The 19,293-nt window shown below is 39.7% G+C and overlaps 1 protein-coding gene across 4 annotated transcripts in view; it reads right to left on the bottom strand.

Annotated features, from left to right (window-relative positions):
- KIAA1549 (KIAA1549 ortholog) overlaps positions 1–19,293 on the bottom strand; it is a 179,165-nt gene that overhangs the window by 46,353 nt on the left and 113,519 nt on the right. For all 4 annotated transcript variants that reach the window (XM_042469330.1, XM_042469331.1, XM_042469329.1 and 1 more), the window contains exons 4-8: positions 15,549–15,726; positions 11,646–11,776; positions 9,721–9,904; positions 7,911–7,970; positions 4,562–4,707 (exon numbers count right to left, since the gene is read on the bottom strand). In XM_042469330.1, the coding sequence (XP_042325264.1) occupies positions 4,562–4,707; positions 7,911–7,970; positions 9,721–9,904; positions 11,646–11,776; positions 15,549–15,726 (699 nt within the window). The remainder of the gene's footprint in view (positions 1–4,561; positions 4,708–7,910; positions 7,971–9,720; positions 9,905–11,645; positions 11,777–15,548; positions 15,727–19,293) is intronic.

Here is a 19,293-nt window from a genome sequence, read left to right on the forward strand (position 1 = left end):
GCACCATTTGGGTTCAGCCGGTCAACCAATTACAAATCCATGTAATAGTTGCCTTGTCTAGCCCACATTTCACTAGCTTGTTTGCAAGAATGTCATGGGGAACCCTGTCAAAACCCTTACTGAAATCAAGATAGAGTGTGCCCTTGGCTTACGCGGGGGATCCGTTCCAGACCCCCCCCCCTGCGTAAGCCAAATACCATGCATGCTCAAGCCCCATTCAAATGAATGGGGCTTGTGCATGCAGTGGCACGGCAGCACACGCCCCATTCATCCAAATGGCACGTGCCACCCCTTGTGCCTCATGCGCTCCCGCGTGGCTTCACCATATACTCAAAGCCGTGTATAACACGGGCGCACTGTATACTATATCCACAGCATTTGTGACTTTATCCCTACACGTGCCCACTATTTGTCTGAATTCCTCTTTGGTGATTTCCTCGTTTTTCCATTTCTTATGCATGTTCCATTTAAAATGGAATGTTCAATAATGCTGCAATAATACAAGAATGGATGTGTGCAGAATGCAACTGTGTTCCTCAATCATTTTTATCTTGTCATTGTCGCACAATTGTGCAACTGTGTGAAAATATACATTGCTATAGTGCTATGCTTCCATTATCTTCAAATAACATGTTTGTTGTGGTATTGGCCCTGGTGTGGTAATCTCTATTGTCATTGCTTTCTCCCTCTACTTTCCCAACTAGCAGAAGGCTGGGGAAAGGATACACAATTCTTGAAGCCATCTGAACTTGCAGAGTTCACTCTCCCCCATTTTGAACTGTAAACAATATGAGTGTTCTGAGCTATCCTTTCAGACCAAATCATCTAGTTCTAGCCACCTGGATCCCTGTCTGTCTATTTCTGAAATCTGCCCACTGTCATTTAACTTTCAGCACAATCAGTCTTGAAAACAACTATTTTATATTTCATTTTAATGAAGGCCCTTCATGGCTTGGGTCCAACCTATCTGCAGGATCGCCCTCTTCCGCACTTAGGTCCTCTGGGAAAATTTACTGCAGCCTACGAAGACGAGAAGACCTTTTCATCGGCCATTCCCAGATTATGGAATGGCCTGTCAGAGGGGATCCAGCATATCACCAGTCTTGATAGCTTTAATAAGGCTGTCACGACGGATCTCTTCCGACAGGCCTTCCCTGAGTAACTAACTTGGTCACCTGCTGAAATGGGCCATCATATTGAATACCCCTAGAAGCCCATCTTCCTGTCTTATTTTAATGATTATTTTATTGTTTCAATTAATGTTATATGCTATTTATTATTGTTGTGTAGGGATTATTATGTGTTTAAGGGATGGAGGGGATAATGGGATTATGTTTGTAATGTATGCTTTTCTATGGTTGTAAGACACCTCAATCCTGATAGTGAGGTGGGATAAAAATAATTTATTTTTTTTAATTATTTTAATCCATGCCTGGTTAATAGTGCAGTGCTGTCCTAAATCACAGATACACTCGCTAATGGGATTAAGATGAGGCACAAGCTTCTTCTGATAGCAGAAGTGCTCTTCTCCTGGCTGATCTCAGAGATCTACCAACAGAACTGTTCTGCTGCCTAAAATCTGCCCTGCAAAAGAGCCAAAATGGAGCAAGAGAATGGGATGAAAGTGGAGCTGAGTTAAGCCACACTCAAATCTCCTCAACCCCAGGGACAGAGTCATGATGCCAGCACAGTTAGACTAAGGTGAAGGTAGTCTTAAGTAATTTGCAGCTGCTAGGTTGAGAGGGCTTTGGATTTAGCATGACTTCAGTGTCATCTCAGTGGGCCCTTGGCCATTGTCACAAATTCGGAAGGCACTCCAAGACAACATTTATTATCAAAGGCTCTTATGATTCAGTTTTTAATGCAATCGTTTGGTTCACAGAATGTGTGCTAAGTTACCTTCAAGATATTTTCCTGATGAATGGCCACTTAAATTTTTAGATGATACTTTTCATTCCTCTACGTTTGCAAAATTCAGTCTAATGAAAGATTGGCTATTTCCCTTGTGACATTTGGTTAAAACCAGGCAGCGGAATGTTCTAGTCAGAAAATGTGATCTAAAAATATTGATTGGTAAAATACATTTTTGTAAAAACACTGAAGATTCCCAAGGCACTGTAAAGAGTAAAATAAATTCATTTTGTCATAAATGTTCATAGCCAAGAGCCAAACTCATCAAATATGGGCAAATGATATCCTAAGCCGATGCAGAGAGTAGGGGGAAATATAGGATACTGCATCAATGATAAGCAATGGTCTCCCCCCCCCCTCGCAAAAACAAAACAAAACTGCAGAATCATGTAGGACTGAAGCAATATTGTATTCATTTCATATGAAAATAATCTTCTTATGTTTGAGCTGTTTTGATAAAGTTAAATTCTCTTTACCATCTGTTATATTATCGAAATGAAAAATCTCAAGGAGAATAAATGTTATATAAGGTTAAGGATACATTTAATTAATTTATTATCCATTAGCTTCATTACATCACCTCTCAAAATGTCAAATTTATAATGGGATCACTGACAAATCTTTGGCTTTAAAAGTTATTGTAGCCTGTGCTATCAGTGTTAACTATGCAAACCTTGACTTAGATGTTCTAACAAGAAAAGACAACTCAATTCTATGTTCTTATTATCAACAAGAAATTATGTTTTTTGGAAAATGTATTTTTGGCTCTGATTTATAATCTGATATCCTTCCCGTGCCAAACTCTCTTTATACCAACTGAAGCTCAAACACTAAAATGTGATTGAGGATAAAGAAAATGGTATGTGGACATAAAGTGAGGATAACTAGGATTTTATTATACATAGTTTGTGACAGCTCCATCATTTCTGATTATCATCACTGCACATTTAAAGCCCATGAATACCACTACTAAAATTCTCTTTGAGTGATTCAGATGGATTTACTGTATCTCCACTGCTAAAATGTAACTGAAGCAGGACTTAAATATGAAGGACTCCTATGCTGCATTATAAGCAGTATGCATCTCATCCAGCACAGGGAATACTTCACTGCCTTACTTATGTGTGTGTGTCATAAACATCCAGTTTATTTATTCACTCTTTGCATTTATATCTCACCAAATGGGCAAAATCAGCCACTCTGAGAGCTAATAAAATAGTATCTAGTAAAGCAAAACAAACGTAACTTACCACATAATAGTCTAACATACATGAAATGCTAAAACCAGAGTTTAGAGTTACTGAAACCATGCTCCCATGTCCTCCAGAGTCAAGGAAAGATTTAAACCAGCATCAGCTGACTATGTCTTGGTTGGACAAAGTATGGCCCTCAAAATGTTGCTGGAAAGCAACTTCCAGCTTTCAGCACCACTGACTACTCTGCCTGGGAATGATGGACTCGGTTGCCCATAGGTGAGAAACTAAATGGAGGCCAATTTCCCCCCCCCTCCACACCCCCCCTAGGCCATACATTGCTAACAGTGCTCCCAAATACCTCTACTGTCATCCAAGTCATTCCCAAAATGCCAATCAGAAGTGTCGCCTTCTATTGCCATTTTGAGAAGGATCCCAGTGAGAATATTTGGTAAATCTATTTGTAGGTAGCTGTGTTGGCCATGCAGGAAAATACAACAAATACAAAATCCATAAAAGAGTGCAACCTTTATCGGCTAACTAAAATGCAGAAAATAAACCATGCAAACTTTCAATATGTAAAAAACATACAGGAGAAGAAAAGTAAGAGTCATGGGCCTACATTTTGTCTTAGATGTTTCTGTTCTCTGTTAAGCTGGTCTAGAGGGATATCAATACAAGCAGAGGCCATTCCCCTTCAGCCAAGTGGGGATCAGGGACAAAGGTACTAAGGTACCCTGACCAAGTCTGGAGGAAAGAAAAATAACATATTCATCCCCCCTCCCCTTACAAACCTCATATTAACATGGATTTTGAGACATAGGAAATAGTTTTCTAGTCCCAAGTGTAATATTTCTATGCCTCCACTACATCTTTGTAGAAAAGGTCACCAATTATTATTTCTTCAAGGCCAATGTTTCCTCTTATGAGTAACAGGAAATAACCTGCAGTTGAATGACAATGAACAGCCTAACAAAATGTGTGTATTTTTGCGTGTCAGGAGAATAAATGTGCTGAAATATTCTGTTAAATTACATACTCTGTGTTTGAGTCCATGGAAACAATCATCAGTTACTATTTTCTAATACATTTGACTTCAGCTTATCATATGTTTGGGTGGGGAGATATCCAGCATTTTCTTACTATCTTTCAAGAATGAGGAGTTGAGAAAACAAGAGAAGAAAGCAGATATTAAAAAAGGGGAGGATTCTTCTGCTTGAGGTAATAACAAAAGAACAACAGTAATTAAAACCCCTACTCAGTCCTAGTAATTCAAATTCTGCTTATGCAAACCAGTTAATTTTATAAACAAGCCTCTGTTTCTAAAGACGGCAATACCAATAAAATGTAATTCAAAATATTTGGGTCAGCACAGCAGAGGGAGGTGTTCACAGATCAGCGCATTTTATATGATTTATGTTCAGTCTCTACCAAGTTAGAGTTCAACTTGAATATACCTGAACAACGTTGTTCCCAGCAAATGTTGCCCTTTTCCATATCCGCCCTCTGCTCAGGGCCTCATTTAACAATTGGGCCAGCTTCCTCTCCATTTCAGCCTGGAAAACCTCCTCTTGAATTTTCCAGTTGATGACACCCAAGATAACTACATTGAAATAAACACATAGGAATATAAGCAAGCGTGCGCGCGCACACACACACACACACAATACTTGAACAGGCAGTTTTAAATCATGGACAATCTGCACAATCCAGTGAATGGAGTACCAATCAGAGCAGAAATGTGAAGACTGAGAACAGAGGGCAGATACACCACCAATAACTAATGATTGTGATGTATTACATGTGTTGAAGTCTATAATCAGGTTGCTTACATTATTTCTTCCTTATCTGCATTTGATTTTTCTCTTTTTCTTAAGGACTGTCTGTACAGGCCAAAAAGGCCCATGTTCCAACCAGTCTCATGTTTCTTGTTTGGATGATGAAGGCAAAAACTCTGGAGCAAGAAATGGGCTGGATACTGGCAGAATGAATGCAGATCCGGCCCGATCCCAGGATAAACAGCCTCAAATGTGGGTCAGTTTAACCGCAGAGTTTGCCACAGTGCTTCCCGGTTTGTCAGGTGCCCTGTTTTCAAGTCAAGGGCAACAACAGGTGTGCACTCACTAGCAGGGAAACAGGGGGGAAGTAAGGAGCATGTGCTGGTGCTTTCCTGGCCCATCTGCACAGAGTCTTAATCTACAATAAAGAGCTAGTCCTTAGCATCTAGGCTGTGTCTTGAGAGTTTCTTTTAGAAATAGCCTAGCCTCTCTTGATGATATATATGGACAGACAGACATACACATATACACACACAAAGATATACTTTAATAGTATAGGACTTTAATGTAACTATAGGACTTTTAGTGCATCAGCAAAGGCAATTACATATATTATAAAAAGTGAGAAACAGAAACAGTAAAATGGAATAGGCAGACTACTAAGGTAGAAAACTGTAACAAAATATTATACTTCTAAGCCTCCCTGAGATTTTTAAATAATTTAATAAGGGGTGCACTAGAACTATTTTAATGAATAAATAAAACATCATTTCAATTCCTAGGCTACTTTCTCCCAAATGCCAGTTTTCCCCCCCGAACTGCAAGATCTTCTCACTCAGTCATTTGTGATACCTAACCTTACTCCTCATAATTCAGAGAATTATACAAGTCAGTTATAAAACAACATATGCCACAGCTTTCTAAAACATTTTATTTTGTAAATTTTTACATTTAAATACTTATCTAAGAATATTTGCAATCTTCATGCTAGCATGCTTCCTGTTACAATATCTCATCTCCCATGTGATTATTTCTATGTTGGAAATGCATCAAAATGATTGCTGCAAAACTGAGACATAACGGCTGAACACAGTGGGGCTTCTTTTCAAGAAAGCATGCACAGGATCAGGATGTACCACATCCAGACATTCTGCATCTAAGAACATCACCCTGGGAGCTCAATCACTCTCAGTCAGGAACTCTAACAGAAAATCTATCTTTGGGAGAGGGGTGATTATTCCAGTTTATGTATAATTTAAATGCATATAAAAATAAAATATCTAAGGTCTATTTTTTCACTGTTGTGTAGTTCTCTTTCACTAGCATTTTGCAGAAAAGATGCTTTTAACTAAAAAAGAGAAAAGGGGGTTACAAAAATGATAACACATACATAATTTACATAGGATGGCACTACACTTTGTAAGGAAGTGTTGCCGCTAAAAAAAAATACAGGCTATAATAGAGTGTACATAGCTTCTGATGAAGAAGTTATTTTTTACAGAGCCTTCTGGAGAGTCTACATCAGCTTTTCCAAAGCAGATTGCAGCAGTAGAGCCAACAGTATATGTAAAATCCTCCCAGTCCCCTTTTTTCTTCCTTGTCCTTTGTCTAGCTGGATGTTTTTAGTAGCATTGCATTGAGAAGATAGTGAAGGAGAGCTGGAGAGACTTTTAGAATGAGGTTGCAGCAGTGTGTCTACATTAAATGCAATAAAGGCTTGAGCTGGGTAGTAATGAGATTCTGGTCTAGTTGAACCTACTGTAGCTGTGTGTGCCAGCCTACAACCATCAAGGCAAACAACAGCTGTCTCCAGAATCCCTCATGGAGCATACCAAATGCCAAAACTAGAGAAAAGGGGGAAGCAATTAAGCTGGCCTTACCAGTTACCCCCCAACATGGTAATGAAGCATAAATCTATAAGTTTGGCAACCAAAATGTAAATCCTAAGTAGAAATGGGGGCTAATGAAGGAGGGGGGGAATCATTGCTGGATACATTTTGGAAAAGGATTTCACATACTGGTCTCTTGCAGTTATGAAATGTTTTTTTTACTTGTTCAAGGCTTACCTGATCTGGTTGTTTCACTTCACATGTGAATACTGATAGTTTTGAATGCAACTATCACTGAAACATATTGAACTGCTCTTCTTTTTTGTGGTGTAGGGACCTATCCCTATTCTTTTCATGTTATTTCTGCCTCTTGTACAAGATTTTCTGTTAAAGGAGAAATGACCAGGAACACATCTACTTCATTAACCAAGCATTATTGTGCCTTTTTATTTAGTTTCTTCCATACATAGTGTTCCCAAATCTTAGGACTCAACCCTTGTCTCTGGGCCATACAATAAAAGGACAAATCTTGTAATAAAAGCATTCCCTGAAAAAAATTACAACTTTTTTTCTATAAAGTCTACTGCTGCAATCTGCATTGAAAAAGCTGCTGTAGAAGCTCCAGAAACCTCCTCACTTCCCTTATTTGTTAGACTGTATTTTTTAAAAAATCTGAATTTCATACTCTGAAAAATTAACTGAAGCTCAAAACATATGTTTAATGATATCACCAGCTTTTATCCTATCCTATGATATCACCTATTCACACTATACAATTATAGTGCTATTATTCCATTTTTAAATAGCATGGGTGCATCCTCTTGGAATAATGGGATTTGTAGTTTAGGCAGTTTTTCTCTTGGAGTGTTACTCACACTGTTCATGCTACTGGTCCAGCTGGTCATTATATTAAAAGGAGTGAGGGCTGATAGATTCTCATTTTTTGGAGACTCAGATTGGCTCAAAAAATGATCCAAATTCTTTCCAGTTTGAGGGTTAGGGGGAGAAATGGGTTCTTTTCTGAATCAATCCAGAGTAAGATATGTGAAGTCGGAACCCACAAGAAACCAAAGTGAGATAGTTTGCCCATCATCATTTAGAATTGCAGACTCCATTTTGAAAAATCAAATATATTTTAATGATGGGTTTTTTTATATTATCCATCTAATAGGTTTTCATGAAAGCTAATCTGTACGTACCTGTTCTCACCCAGGAAGATTTCATCAGATGAGATGTGTTCAGCTGGGGGTAATAAACAGCTGGGGGTAAAACAGCAGGATGGGTTAGGAAATATGTATTAAACTACCTAGAAAGTAACAGCCCATAATCAAGTGACTATTTTATAACTCAGACTGAAACAGTAAAACCAATTGGCCAAAGGCCCAGGGAAAGTCAATTGACCAAGATAATAATCACTGCCAGTGCTACATTCTGACCATTAAACTATATTAATTAAATTTCCACAGAGCTATTATATGATTGCATATTATGAGAATGAGGAAAGTGGAGAGAAAGCTAAATTACAAAATTAGAAAGCTGGATATTTTATATGCAGAGTGGTCAAATCTCCTACCTACTGGGATCTTAAGGCTATCCATATTAATATAAAAAACAAAAACTGTTTCTATCCCTTAGAGAAAATGAGAACAACTTCTGGCTCAAATTTTAAAATTTCCACAGCCCACAAAGAGATAGTCTGTTTCAGCATAAGAAAGAAAAGCAAGGGGAAAGGAGGCATCTAGTAGCACCTGTAAGACTAGCTGATTTATTTCATTCTAAGGAGTGTATCGCTCCGCTTAAATAACTCAGCTTACCTCATCTGAATTCAAGCCTAAATCGGGAGGCAGCCAGGTTCTACTCCAAGGATTTTGCTGCTGAAGCCACCGGACGAGTACAGCCCAGCTGTAGCCCGGGTCCCAGGTGAGCTCCAGTGGCCATTTTTCCAAGTCAGAAAGCTCCTGGCTTCGAAATCAGACTCCTGTTGCTCACTTGGGACCTGGGCTGTAGTGGGGCTGTACTCTCTCAGTGGCTTAGGCGGCAAAATCCTTGTGATAGGACCTGGCCGCCTCCTAATTTAGGTTTGAATTCAGATGAGGTAAACCGGGTTATTTAAGCCGAACAATAAGCTCCTAAGTCTCCTTTACATGGTAATTGCATCTGATGAAATGGACAGGAGTCCGTGAAAGACATCTGTTAAGTCTCAAGCATGCTTCCAGACCCCTCCTTCCTCCACTTTCCCTTCTACAGTCAAATAATTTCATCATTATTTCTCTCTCTTCTTACAACATGCAATTTCTTTTTCCACATGTGTTAAATTGTTCACACCAGCATGCAAATAGCAAGCAAGTACCTTTCTATACCGCTTACCAATGTACTAAGCAGTTTATAAAGTGTAGGCTACTGCACACAACAAAACACATTTTACCAAGAGCCTAGAAATTATTCTGAACTACATCTCCCAGAACCCTCAGCAAGCATGGGGATTTTATAGTGCAAAAAGTGACTTTTACAAGCTCAGAACACAGGAATATGTCTCTTGGTTTTTTAAGGGGCCAACTAAACCACATTCTGAGAAATTTGTGTTTAGATGTCCTGCACTATTTAAAAAGCTTAACAATAGCCACAGAGTTCAGTCCTCCTGGGTTCAACAACAAACATAAGGTTGAATTCTATTTCATATTGAATTACAGTCTGCCCTTGCCTTACATAGGGGATCCGTTCCGGACCCCCCGCATAAAGCAAAAAGCAGCAATTCTCGAGCCCCATTAAATATAATGGGGCGTGCACCACGGATGCACACATCATTTGCCCATTCTCCCAGTGGCTTCCGAGTAAGCTGAAAGCTGCCTATAGCGAGCCACGTATGGTGCAGGCTCACTGTAAACTAAAGTGGCCATATACACTGAAAGAATTTTTAATGTCAGGATAACAAAAATATTTCAGATTTAAATATAATTCAAACACAGGAGTGTGAGGAAGCAGAAATCACTGTGTTTTGTGAATACTCACGTTCTGCAATCTGTTGCACAGGAAACCCCAAGTAGAAACTGAACTCTACCACAGACAGGTTTCTCAGTAGTTCACTGACTTCAGACCCATTTAAAAATCCATGTTTGTCTCGAATGGCAAAAATAATATGCACAGGGCCTTGACGAAAGACAGCTCTAAATCCGCCCAGAGTTATGTTCAGTATCTGAAAAGACCCCAACAGAATAAAGAAAAAGTGTTTACCATTTTTTCACTGATTATTCTCAAAATACAAAATTTACAAAGGATACATAGCTCAACAGTTACAATAGCTGTTTATGGCAGAACCCCTATAGCTGTTTCCACTGAGCTTTAATGCAGCTGTAAAATTAATGCCTGAGTTTGTTTTCTTCCCCTTCTCTGTCCCAATTCCTTTCACTTTTCCAGATAAAAGCCCGTGAACAGGGAGTGATATAACACAGTGGCTAAACAGTAATACATAGAAACAGAAAGCCTTAGACCAGCCTCATGTCCTTGGTTTTAATCTTCTGTTCTCAGTATGGTCACCCTCTTTTGGACATGTCCCAGCTTGCTGATAGTCTTTATTTATAAACTATTGTTAATTCCACAGAACCAGAATCAGTTCTTAATGTCAGGTCTCACCAAAGGAGAACAGAGTGGTACTATTACTTCCTATGCTCAACACTATGGTTCTGTTGATGAAGCCCAGAATTGCATTGGTTTCCCTACCACCACCACATCACATTGTAGACTTATGTTTAGCTTGTGGTCTACTGAAATCCCTAATTTTTTTTACAAATACTGCTGTCAAGCTTGGTGTCACCCATTCTATATTTAAACAGATGATGATGATGATGATGATGATGATGATGATTTTGTCTAAATGTAGTATCTGAAATATATCCCTGTTGACATTCATTTTGTGAGCTCTGGCCCAGTTCTTCAGTCTGTTAAGATCATCCTGAATCCTGACATTGTCTTTTGATGTATTAGCAACCTTTTTCAGTTTGGTATCATCTGAAAATTTCATGGACACATTCTCTAATACTTCAGAACAACTAGAATTTTTTATAAATGCTGATGATGTTCAGGATGGTGACAATAATAATGATGTAGATCAGTTCTACACAAAATAGTGATCCACAGATTGATGACAGTCCATGAGCCTTCAGCTGCCAGTCCCTGGAAAATTTCCAGGAAAGAAAGAAATAATTGTAGTCAGTGAGGCATGAATATGGTACAGGTCCCAGTCACCCTGGGGGGGAAAAATCTGTTGCTGCACAGGTGGCAAAACCATGGAGGCAATCGTGATAGCTTCCTGAGAAAAGTGCTTGGAGCCATGCTGTATACTCAAGGAAAAGCTCCTTCCCAGCTATGATGGGCAGCTGATTTGGGGCCCCTGTACTCATTCTGTCCTGTGCTTGTTCTATTGCCTTTCCCCTGTTTCATTTCAGGATGGGAGTTGGCAATGCAAAGAGGCAGCAAAATGGAAGGATTTTCCCTCACCAGTTCCATGTTTTCTCTGTAGTTGCACTGCCCCCATTTAATTTCTGCCCTCAACTGCTGGGGCAAAGATAATTCAAAGAAGGAAGAACATCTTCAGTCCAATGAAGATTGCGTATGCTCCCTGTTTAGCCCCAGGGGGGAAATGGGGGGTGGGAGAAGTGGCAGAAAGGCTAGTATAAAGTGAAAGACCTTTCTGAGAACAGAGGAGAAATGTGGAGAAAGAATAGAAAAGGAAGGAACATTAAAGGTTCTGGAGGGATGACTAAAGTAGATGCATCCTACTGGATCAGTGGCTAGGAATAAGACTGGCTTTTTTGGGATTGCTCCCCCTATTGCAGCAAGTGGGGAGGAGCAACCCATCCAAAGGATGTTCCTCCCTTTGCAGTTGGCAATGTACCTAGGGTCACTGCTGGAAAGATTTCAGAAGACATTAATCTCACCTGTATAGTGAAGTTGGAATTGTCCAAGTGATGTTTCCTCACTTCCATAAATGCAACTGTCAGTCCTTTTTCAATGCGCAGGCTGAAGTTACAGAACCGGACATCAACACTTTGAGGCACAAACTGAAGCACTAGAAGCATAAAGGCAAATGTCTGTGTTACTAGATTTAAGAGTTTGGTAAAGGTTTGAACAAAGTACAGTGCAAGAGCCTGGTGTCTCCCAAGCACAAGAATATCTACTTGCCATTTTAGCTCTAAAATTACAGGGTACTTCAGCCCCCCTACTCACAAATACAAGCTCAGTGGACCATGCTGACCACGGTCAGTAATAAATATTTTCATAACAACTACAGTGCCATACTTTGATGATGGGACACTGGGGTTTTCATCCTCCTTTGCTTCTAACTATTCATTGTTGTTATTGTTGTTATATTTATTGATATTATTATTAACCTTTATTTATAAAGCGCTGTAAATTTACACAGCGCTGTACATACAATCTTTTAGTTAGATGGTTCCCTGCCCTCAGGCTTACAATCTAAGAAGACACGACACAAAAGGAGAAGGGAGTGGTGGTGGGGAATGGGATCAGGTCCAGCAGTTCTCCACCTCTGAGGCCTGGACCAAGGCAGATGGACTTATATCCCACACTTTCCCCAATTTTGGGATTCAAGGCATGTTACAACAGTTAAAACTATTATACACGGATTCTTTATACATGGATTCAAGCATCCATGGTTTGAAAATGTTCAAAAAAAGTATAAATTTCAAATATCAAACCTTGATTTTCCATTTTTTTATAAGGGACACCATTTTGCTATGTCATTATATTTAATGGGACTTGAGCATCCACGGATTTTGTTATTCACAGGAGATCTTGGAACCAAACCCCAGTGTATAACAAGGGTCCATTGTAATTAAACATTCACAGCATAGAAAGTTAAAAAGCAATTAAACTATCATAATAATATATAATATAATAAAGATTTATTTATAGCCCACCCAATCACGAAGAATCTGGGCGGGTTACAACAATAAAATACATCAATTACAATGAAGTTAAAAATCAAACCCTAGACCTACCGCCCCCCCATACCCAGTACTAAAACAGAATTAAACAATAATAGTATAAAAAATATTAAAAACATTAAAAGCATTTAAAAAGGCAGAAACATAGGCGGGGAAGAATAGACCAATGAGGGGACAGTATCTCTATATCTGGGGAGGGTAACTAAGTTGGAAAGGCCTGTCAGAAGAGATCCGTCTTGAGTGCTTTCTTAAAAGTTGTCAAAGTGGAAATGTGACGGATCTCCTCCAGCAGGTCGTTAACCTAGATGTTAACCTAGATTTTTTTGGCTGTAGTAAATTTCTTCCAGAGGACCTCAGTGTGTGGGGCAGACAATAGGGAAGAAGGCGTTCCCTCAAGTACTCTGGGCCCAAGCCATGTAGGGCTTTAAAGGTGATCACCAACACCTTGTACTTTGCCCAGAAACTAATAAGCAGCCAGTGCAGGGACTTCATAAAATGAATTCCAGTAAAAAATATAAAGTATTTTTTTAAAAAACCCAAACAACAATCATCAGGAATAAACTCTTCCAGAACATGACCACATAGCCTGAAAAACCCACAAAAAAACAAACAAATGTTATCTTGCTGGCATTTATCAAATTTATATCCCACTATTATGTATTCAAACACTCCTGGCAAGTGAAACAGTACACAATTTCATTTCTCCTTGATACCGCAACATGTTTGCATCCTAGTGAACCTGCATGTCTTTGATTATCACTCTGCCCTTCTATCTGCAATTCAGTCTAGTCCAAGGACGGGTAACAGATGGGGTGGAGGCCATTTTTACAAGGAAATGTGAAACCTCTCAGGGGCTCCATTGGTCCCCTGATATGACTGGTAGTGATATCATGTCACTTCTGGTTTTGTTTTCAACTCATAGGGGAAAGTCTTTGGCTTTCACAGATATATGGGGGGTGTCATCTTGTGGGGGTTATGTAAGCCAAACCACTCTGTTCTGCATCACTGGGGTGAGGAACTGGGCCCCCGCAAAAAATCATATGATTTTTAAAAAATTGGGGGCATAGAGGTGCAAATTGGTGCAGCATGGGCTACATGTGGCCTGTAGGGCATGGTTTCTACACCCCTGATTTAGGGACTGCTCTTGGATACAGCTAAGATTCAGTTGTGAGAGTCTACTGTTGGTAATCCTGCTTCTGCTTCATGAGATGACACATTATAATGCCTGTGCTCAGTAGCCAAGTTAAGTGGACAACAAAGTGCCTCACAACCCTCTAGCTAGGGCTGCACCATCACATCATCACTGAGGAGTGCTCCAATATATATCTTATGGGTTTCATTTGGCTTAAAAAGTGGTGCACCTATGTCCAGCTATCATCCGACCACAATTCAGTCTATAATGAGGAATGACGGGAACTGTTGTTCAACAACATTTGGAGTGCCACAGTTTGACCATCCTTCATTTAGCAGATCACGAATTGTGTAGGGTAGCAATGCAATTCCTTTAAGCCAGAAACTGTTTGAAATCTTATCTGTTGCTCTGCAGAGTAGTATGTTTGTTTGTTTTTCAAGAGTTGTGGTGATATGTCTATTGGTGTTGAAGACTCTAGCATCTGAGTCAAAAGACTTGTAACAAAGTAAACAATGTCTTTGTGATTTCAATAATCAAAAATCAAAGGCGGCGTTCCACTGTGCAGTAAAATGGGGTTCTTGGCCCCATCCTGTTCTGTGCATGCCCCCGCGTGCACATGTTTAGAATGCACTGGGCCCGTTTCAGGGCCAGTACGATAAACTCCTTAGTCTTAGTACTATAGGGTGTTTCCTGAACATTAAATATTTGATGACAGATGACAAATATTATTCTGACTTCTATACATTAAGAACAATAACAAATTACCAGACAAAAATTGTCACTCATTTGCCATTAATAACAACATTATTTGAGTTATTGTTTAACCTTACATTATTCATTTCTATTGGCTACCAGCATTCACAGCAATATTATCCATGAGTCAAAATCATATCTTTAGTTACATCAATTTACCGCACATACATCCACACACCATATCAGTATAATTTTTTAACGTGATAAAGATACAGCCCTGACTTCTACTGGTACTCCCAACTACCATATATACTTGACTATAAGTCGAGAAATTTTTGCCCCCAAATGGTCCCCAAAATCCTGGGGCAGACGTATGCATGGGGCAGTGGGGTCCTCTAGAGAAAGCGCAGCTGAGGCGACACTAGGAAGGGCACGCGTTCACCCTGCATCCTTCTCTCCAGCCGGCCTCCCTCCTCATGAGGAGGCCTCATGAGGAGGAAGCCTGGCTAGAGAGAAGCCTGGGAAAGGCGTGTGTTAGCCCCTCGCAGGCTTCTCTCCAGCTGGTTTCCCTCCTCATGAGGAGGCCTCATGAGAAGGAAGCCTGGCTAGAGAGAAGCCTGGAAAGGATGCACGTTCGCCGCTCGCAGGCTTCTCTCTGGCTGGCCTCCCTCCTCATGAGGAGGCCTCATGAGGAGGAAGCCCGGCTAGAGAGACACTGATTGTCCCAGAGCCTCTCCCCAGCTGGGCTGCCCCTTAAGTCTGACCCTCGACTTATCCATGAGTCATATAAAAATCGCCATTTCTGGTCCCAAAAGTTGACTTCCACTTATACATGAGGTCGACTTGTACATGAGTATATATGGTAAACCTATTGAATAAGTGGGATTTACAGATGCATTGACTCACCAGCAGTTGACTTAATGGATCTGTTGTAATTGTGGGTACCAAATGGATTTAGACATATCCCACAGCACAACCGCAATTAGCAATATCAAGTTACTCTGTTTCATTTCATGGGGAAAATGCAAGGATGATACAGTTTAGCTTACCAGTCTGCACCTGGAACTTGTGATCTGGAACAGGTAAAGAAAGTTGCAATGATGAAATGAGAGGTATTTCACCATGAAGTAGGCTGCTATTCACAAGAACATTGATGACAGCAATTGCTGTGTAAACAAAAGGGCCTGAGGTCACCAGAAAAGAGAATTTGGGAGAAAGACCATAAACCTGTTAAAAAGAAACAGAAAAGAGGAGTTTAAAGACCACAGAGTAAACAGTATCTACTGTATTACACTATGTATTTATAGAAATACAGTGTTTTAGTTGAACAGCTATCCTTAAGTTTCAAACATGTAATGGTTAAGATCACAGAACAATATTGTACCAATAACATAAGAGCCAGCATGGCATAGTGGTTTGAGCAGGGGTAGGCAGCCTTTTTGAGCTGGGGGCTGGCTTGCTGTCCCTCAGACAACTGGGGGGGCCAAAGCCAAAAAATAAACAATTAAATAATTTTCAAAAAATTAAATAAATAAATAACCCGGGACAAATGTAGGAAAAAATTTTCAAATGGAGGACACTTTTTTCAAAAATGGAAATTTGCTGATTTTTAAAAAAATGTTAATATAAATGCATGTTTCTGTGGCTTCTATAGACAATTGCCCCCCTTGCCCGCCGCCTGCCCCCCCTTGCCCGCCTCCTCCTGATAGGCCAAAGACCCCACACCCTCACACGAGAGGCCAAAGGCTCCGGCGGCAATCAGCGGCTGGACCGGGCTGGGACCAGTCCCAAGGCCTTGCCGGGCCGCAGGTTGCCTACCCCTGGGTTTGAGTGTGACTCTTGAGACCAGGTTTTAATTTCTCACTCAGCCATGAACTCCACTAGGTGACCACATGCAAGTTATACTCTCTCAGTCTCAGAGGAAGGCAATGGCAAACCTTTTCCAAACAAATCTTCCTAAGAAAATGCCGTGATAGGTTTGCCTTAGAGTCACTATAGGTCAAAAACAACTTGAAGGCACACAACAACAAAAGCAACAAGTACCAGCAACATACGGTAGGACTTCATAAGCAGAGGATTGGCAGAGCTTTTTTTTCCCCAGTGGGACCATATTTGTGCTCACACACTGAGTACATCTGTTTCTTTCTTTCCTGAAAACTTGCAGATCAGCAGCTAATAGCTCATGGACCATCCCTTTGAGTAGCACTGCCATCGAGTCCACACAAAGTATTTAATTTTTATAAACTTTTGAAGTGGAAATAGGGAGAGAGAGACATCTATGGGCCCATACAGAGAGGCCAAAATGCAGCTGCTTCAGGTCACTTTGGAGGTATGCTGTTTGAATGATGCATGCGTCCTTAGCACTAGAGCGTGACTTTGGCATGGCTTCCGGACTCTTACGACACATGCATCATTTAACCAGCATGCCTCTTTTTTGGCCCGTCTGTACAGGGCCTATTTTAACTAACAGTTAAGATTGGTTCCTATCAATTTTTAATTCAATCTCCTATAATATTCTTTTGAACAGCAGTTTATGTATTCCTTTTATTCCAGTTTCTAATGTGTGTGTTGTATACATTCACATAATACTCAAAGCACGCCACACGGACTCCCAGTTTATACAACTTTTGCAATATTCCCACTTTGCTAGTCCATATGAACAAAATTTAATATCTAATCTACATCATATAATTGCAACCAACCACTGTCCATCTACATGAAAATCACAATTTCCTATTTTGATGTTTAGTAGGACTAGTAATGAATAGGAAGATATAGTCAAGAACAAAACATAAATGAACTAGCTGTTACTTTATAATATACTTCCAAATCACTTCAAGTTAGGCGTTGTTTTGACTTCCTTGCTCATGAATCTCCATAATGGGAATGCTGGCCTAAATATGGCGCAATCTCACATACTGACCTGCCTATTCCTAAATTGTGCATGTTTCAAGAAATGGGGATGAAAAGAGGAAGGGTAGATATTAAAAAGCTAACTGTCTCTTCAAACATCCATTTTATTTTACATACTCCCCCTTGCAGAGCATGACTCAGTCCCCAGAACTATATTCAACTTCCATAATAAAAACACACTTTATGAAATTTACCCAGTGAATACTTAATATAGCAATTTTTTGATATGTTGCATGCATCTCTGGCTCAAATGACAACTGTAAGGAAGGTATTGCCTTAGGATAAGGTGATTAACTATGGCAGGTCTAGTGATCAATTTTCTGCCCCCAGGGCTGAACACCTGTTTACAAGTGCCAAAAACAAAACAAGATGTGTGCCTGGGTCCCCTTGAGGTCCCCTGTCACTGGTTATTTTTTATGAGAGTTTGGGTTATAGAATGTATGGTATTGTGAGGTTATAACTAGGGAATTTATTGTTATTGTTGTTGAAAAGGTTTTAGGTTAATTGCTGGGAGTGGGAGGCAGGGAAGGAGAGAGGCAGGGATATTGTCAGAGCCTCAAGGTTGCTCTCCTGGGAAAGGAATGAGAAGGAGGGGGAATGGGCAGGAAAGTGGGGCTAGGTTGTCTGTGTTTAGGTCTTTGCTGCCAATTCTTGCAAACCCTTGTCTACTGTAGTGAGCTTCTCAATAAATTCTTTTTGGTTCATCTGTGGAGTCTAGTTATTGAGTTAGTTAGAGTCATCACAAAGTGGTAAGAATTTCACCTCTAGTTTTAGTAAAAATGTTTGTTTGTTTTTAAATAAATAAATAAAGGTTAAATGGCTGAGGGTTGCCCAATACACAATACAACATACAGCTCATGTTATGCGCATTCAAGTTGTGCAGTACATAAACTAGCTAATGCATAGGGTTCAACAGTAAGCCAAGTTTGTTTTCAGAGGGATATTTCACACCAGGGAATGCATCTCCAAGATATGTGACAACAACTCATTAGTGTAGAGTTATTAAACTGCACAGCAGTTAATTTCAAAACATAGCAACCTTGGCTGTATGCCATTGTGAGGCATGAATCCCTTTCTTGACAATGGTGAGAACTCTCCAGATAAAAAAATGTTGTAGTTATAAATGAAAGTCACTCTACATTCAAGACAGAAAGCATGTAGTAACACCATTCAGTCACAAGACGAACTTGAATTGGAATATGTCTTTTTTGCCATTAAACTGACAGAAAATGAACCAAAGCTTGGACATTTTCATACATGGTGGATAAGAAAAGGAGACCTATAATTGCCCAAAGCTCAAATTTAATCAGCAAAGAGATTTCCAATGTAAAGGAGGAGGGAAAAATTTATATAGTCATATAAGGCCCCATTCCTGCTCACCTTTTGGCGGCAGATAAAAACATTCTTGCGCCATCAGGCTTTTTCAAATTGATAAGGGTTGGGCTTTAAATAGTGTGTCATTCAGATTTTAAGGTTTGTATGGAGTTTTTAAACACATTTTACATTTTAATGCACATCTGTTTTGGCTTTTAAAATTGTTTTTAAATTGTATATTTATACATTTTAATATTTTTGTATCATTTTTAAATTGTATTGTTTAAATTTGCTGTTTGCCACCTTGAGCCCCTATACTGGGAGTAAGGAGAGGTATACATTGATGATGAAGCTGATGATGTTGATGATGATGAATGCACAGTAAAGCATAAAACAAGAGTAAGCAAGTAAGAGATTACAGGTGCCATAGCTCCCAAAATAAAAAGAGGGCCACAGCTGTTTGCTCATGGCAGTAAAGCAACAGTATAAACAATACTGTATTTGAATTATGCTGTAGTTGGAATCAATTGTTTCTTCATTTTTATGCGACAGAAAATGATAGATATC

This window comes from Sceloporus undulatus, chromosome 5 (genome assembly GCF_019175285.1).
Source record: "Sceloporus undulatus isolate JIND9_A2432 ecotype Alabama chromosome 5, SceUnd_v1.1, whole genome shotgun sequence".
Taxonomy (NCBI): Eukaryota; Metazoa; Chordata; class Lepidosauria; order Squamata; family Phrynosomatidae; genus Sceloporus; species Sceloporus undulatus.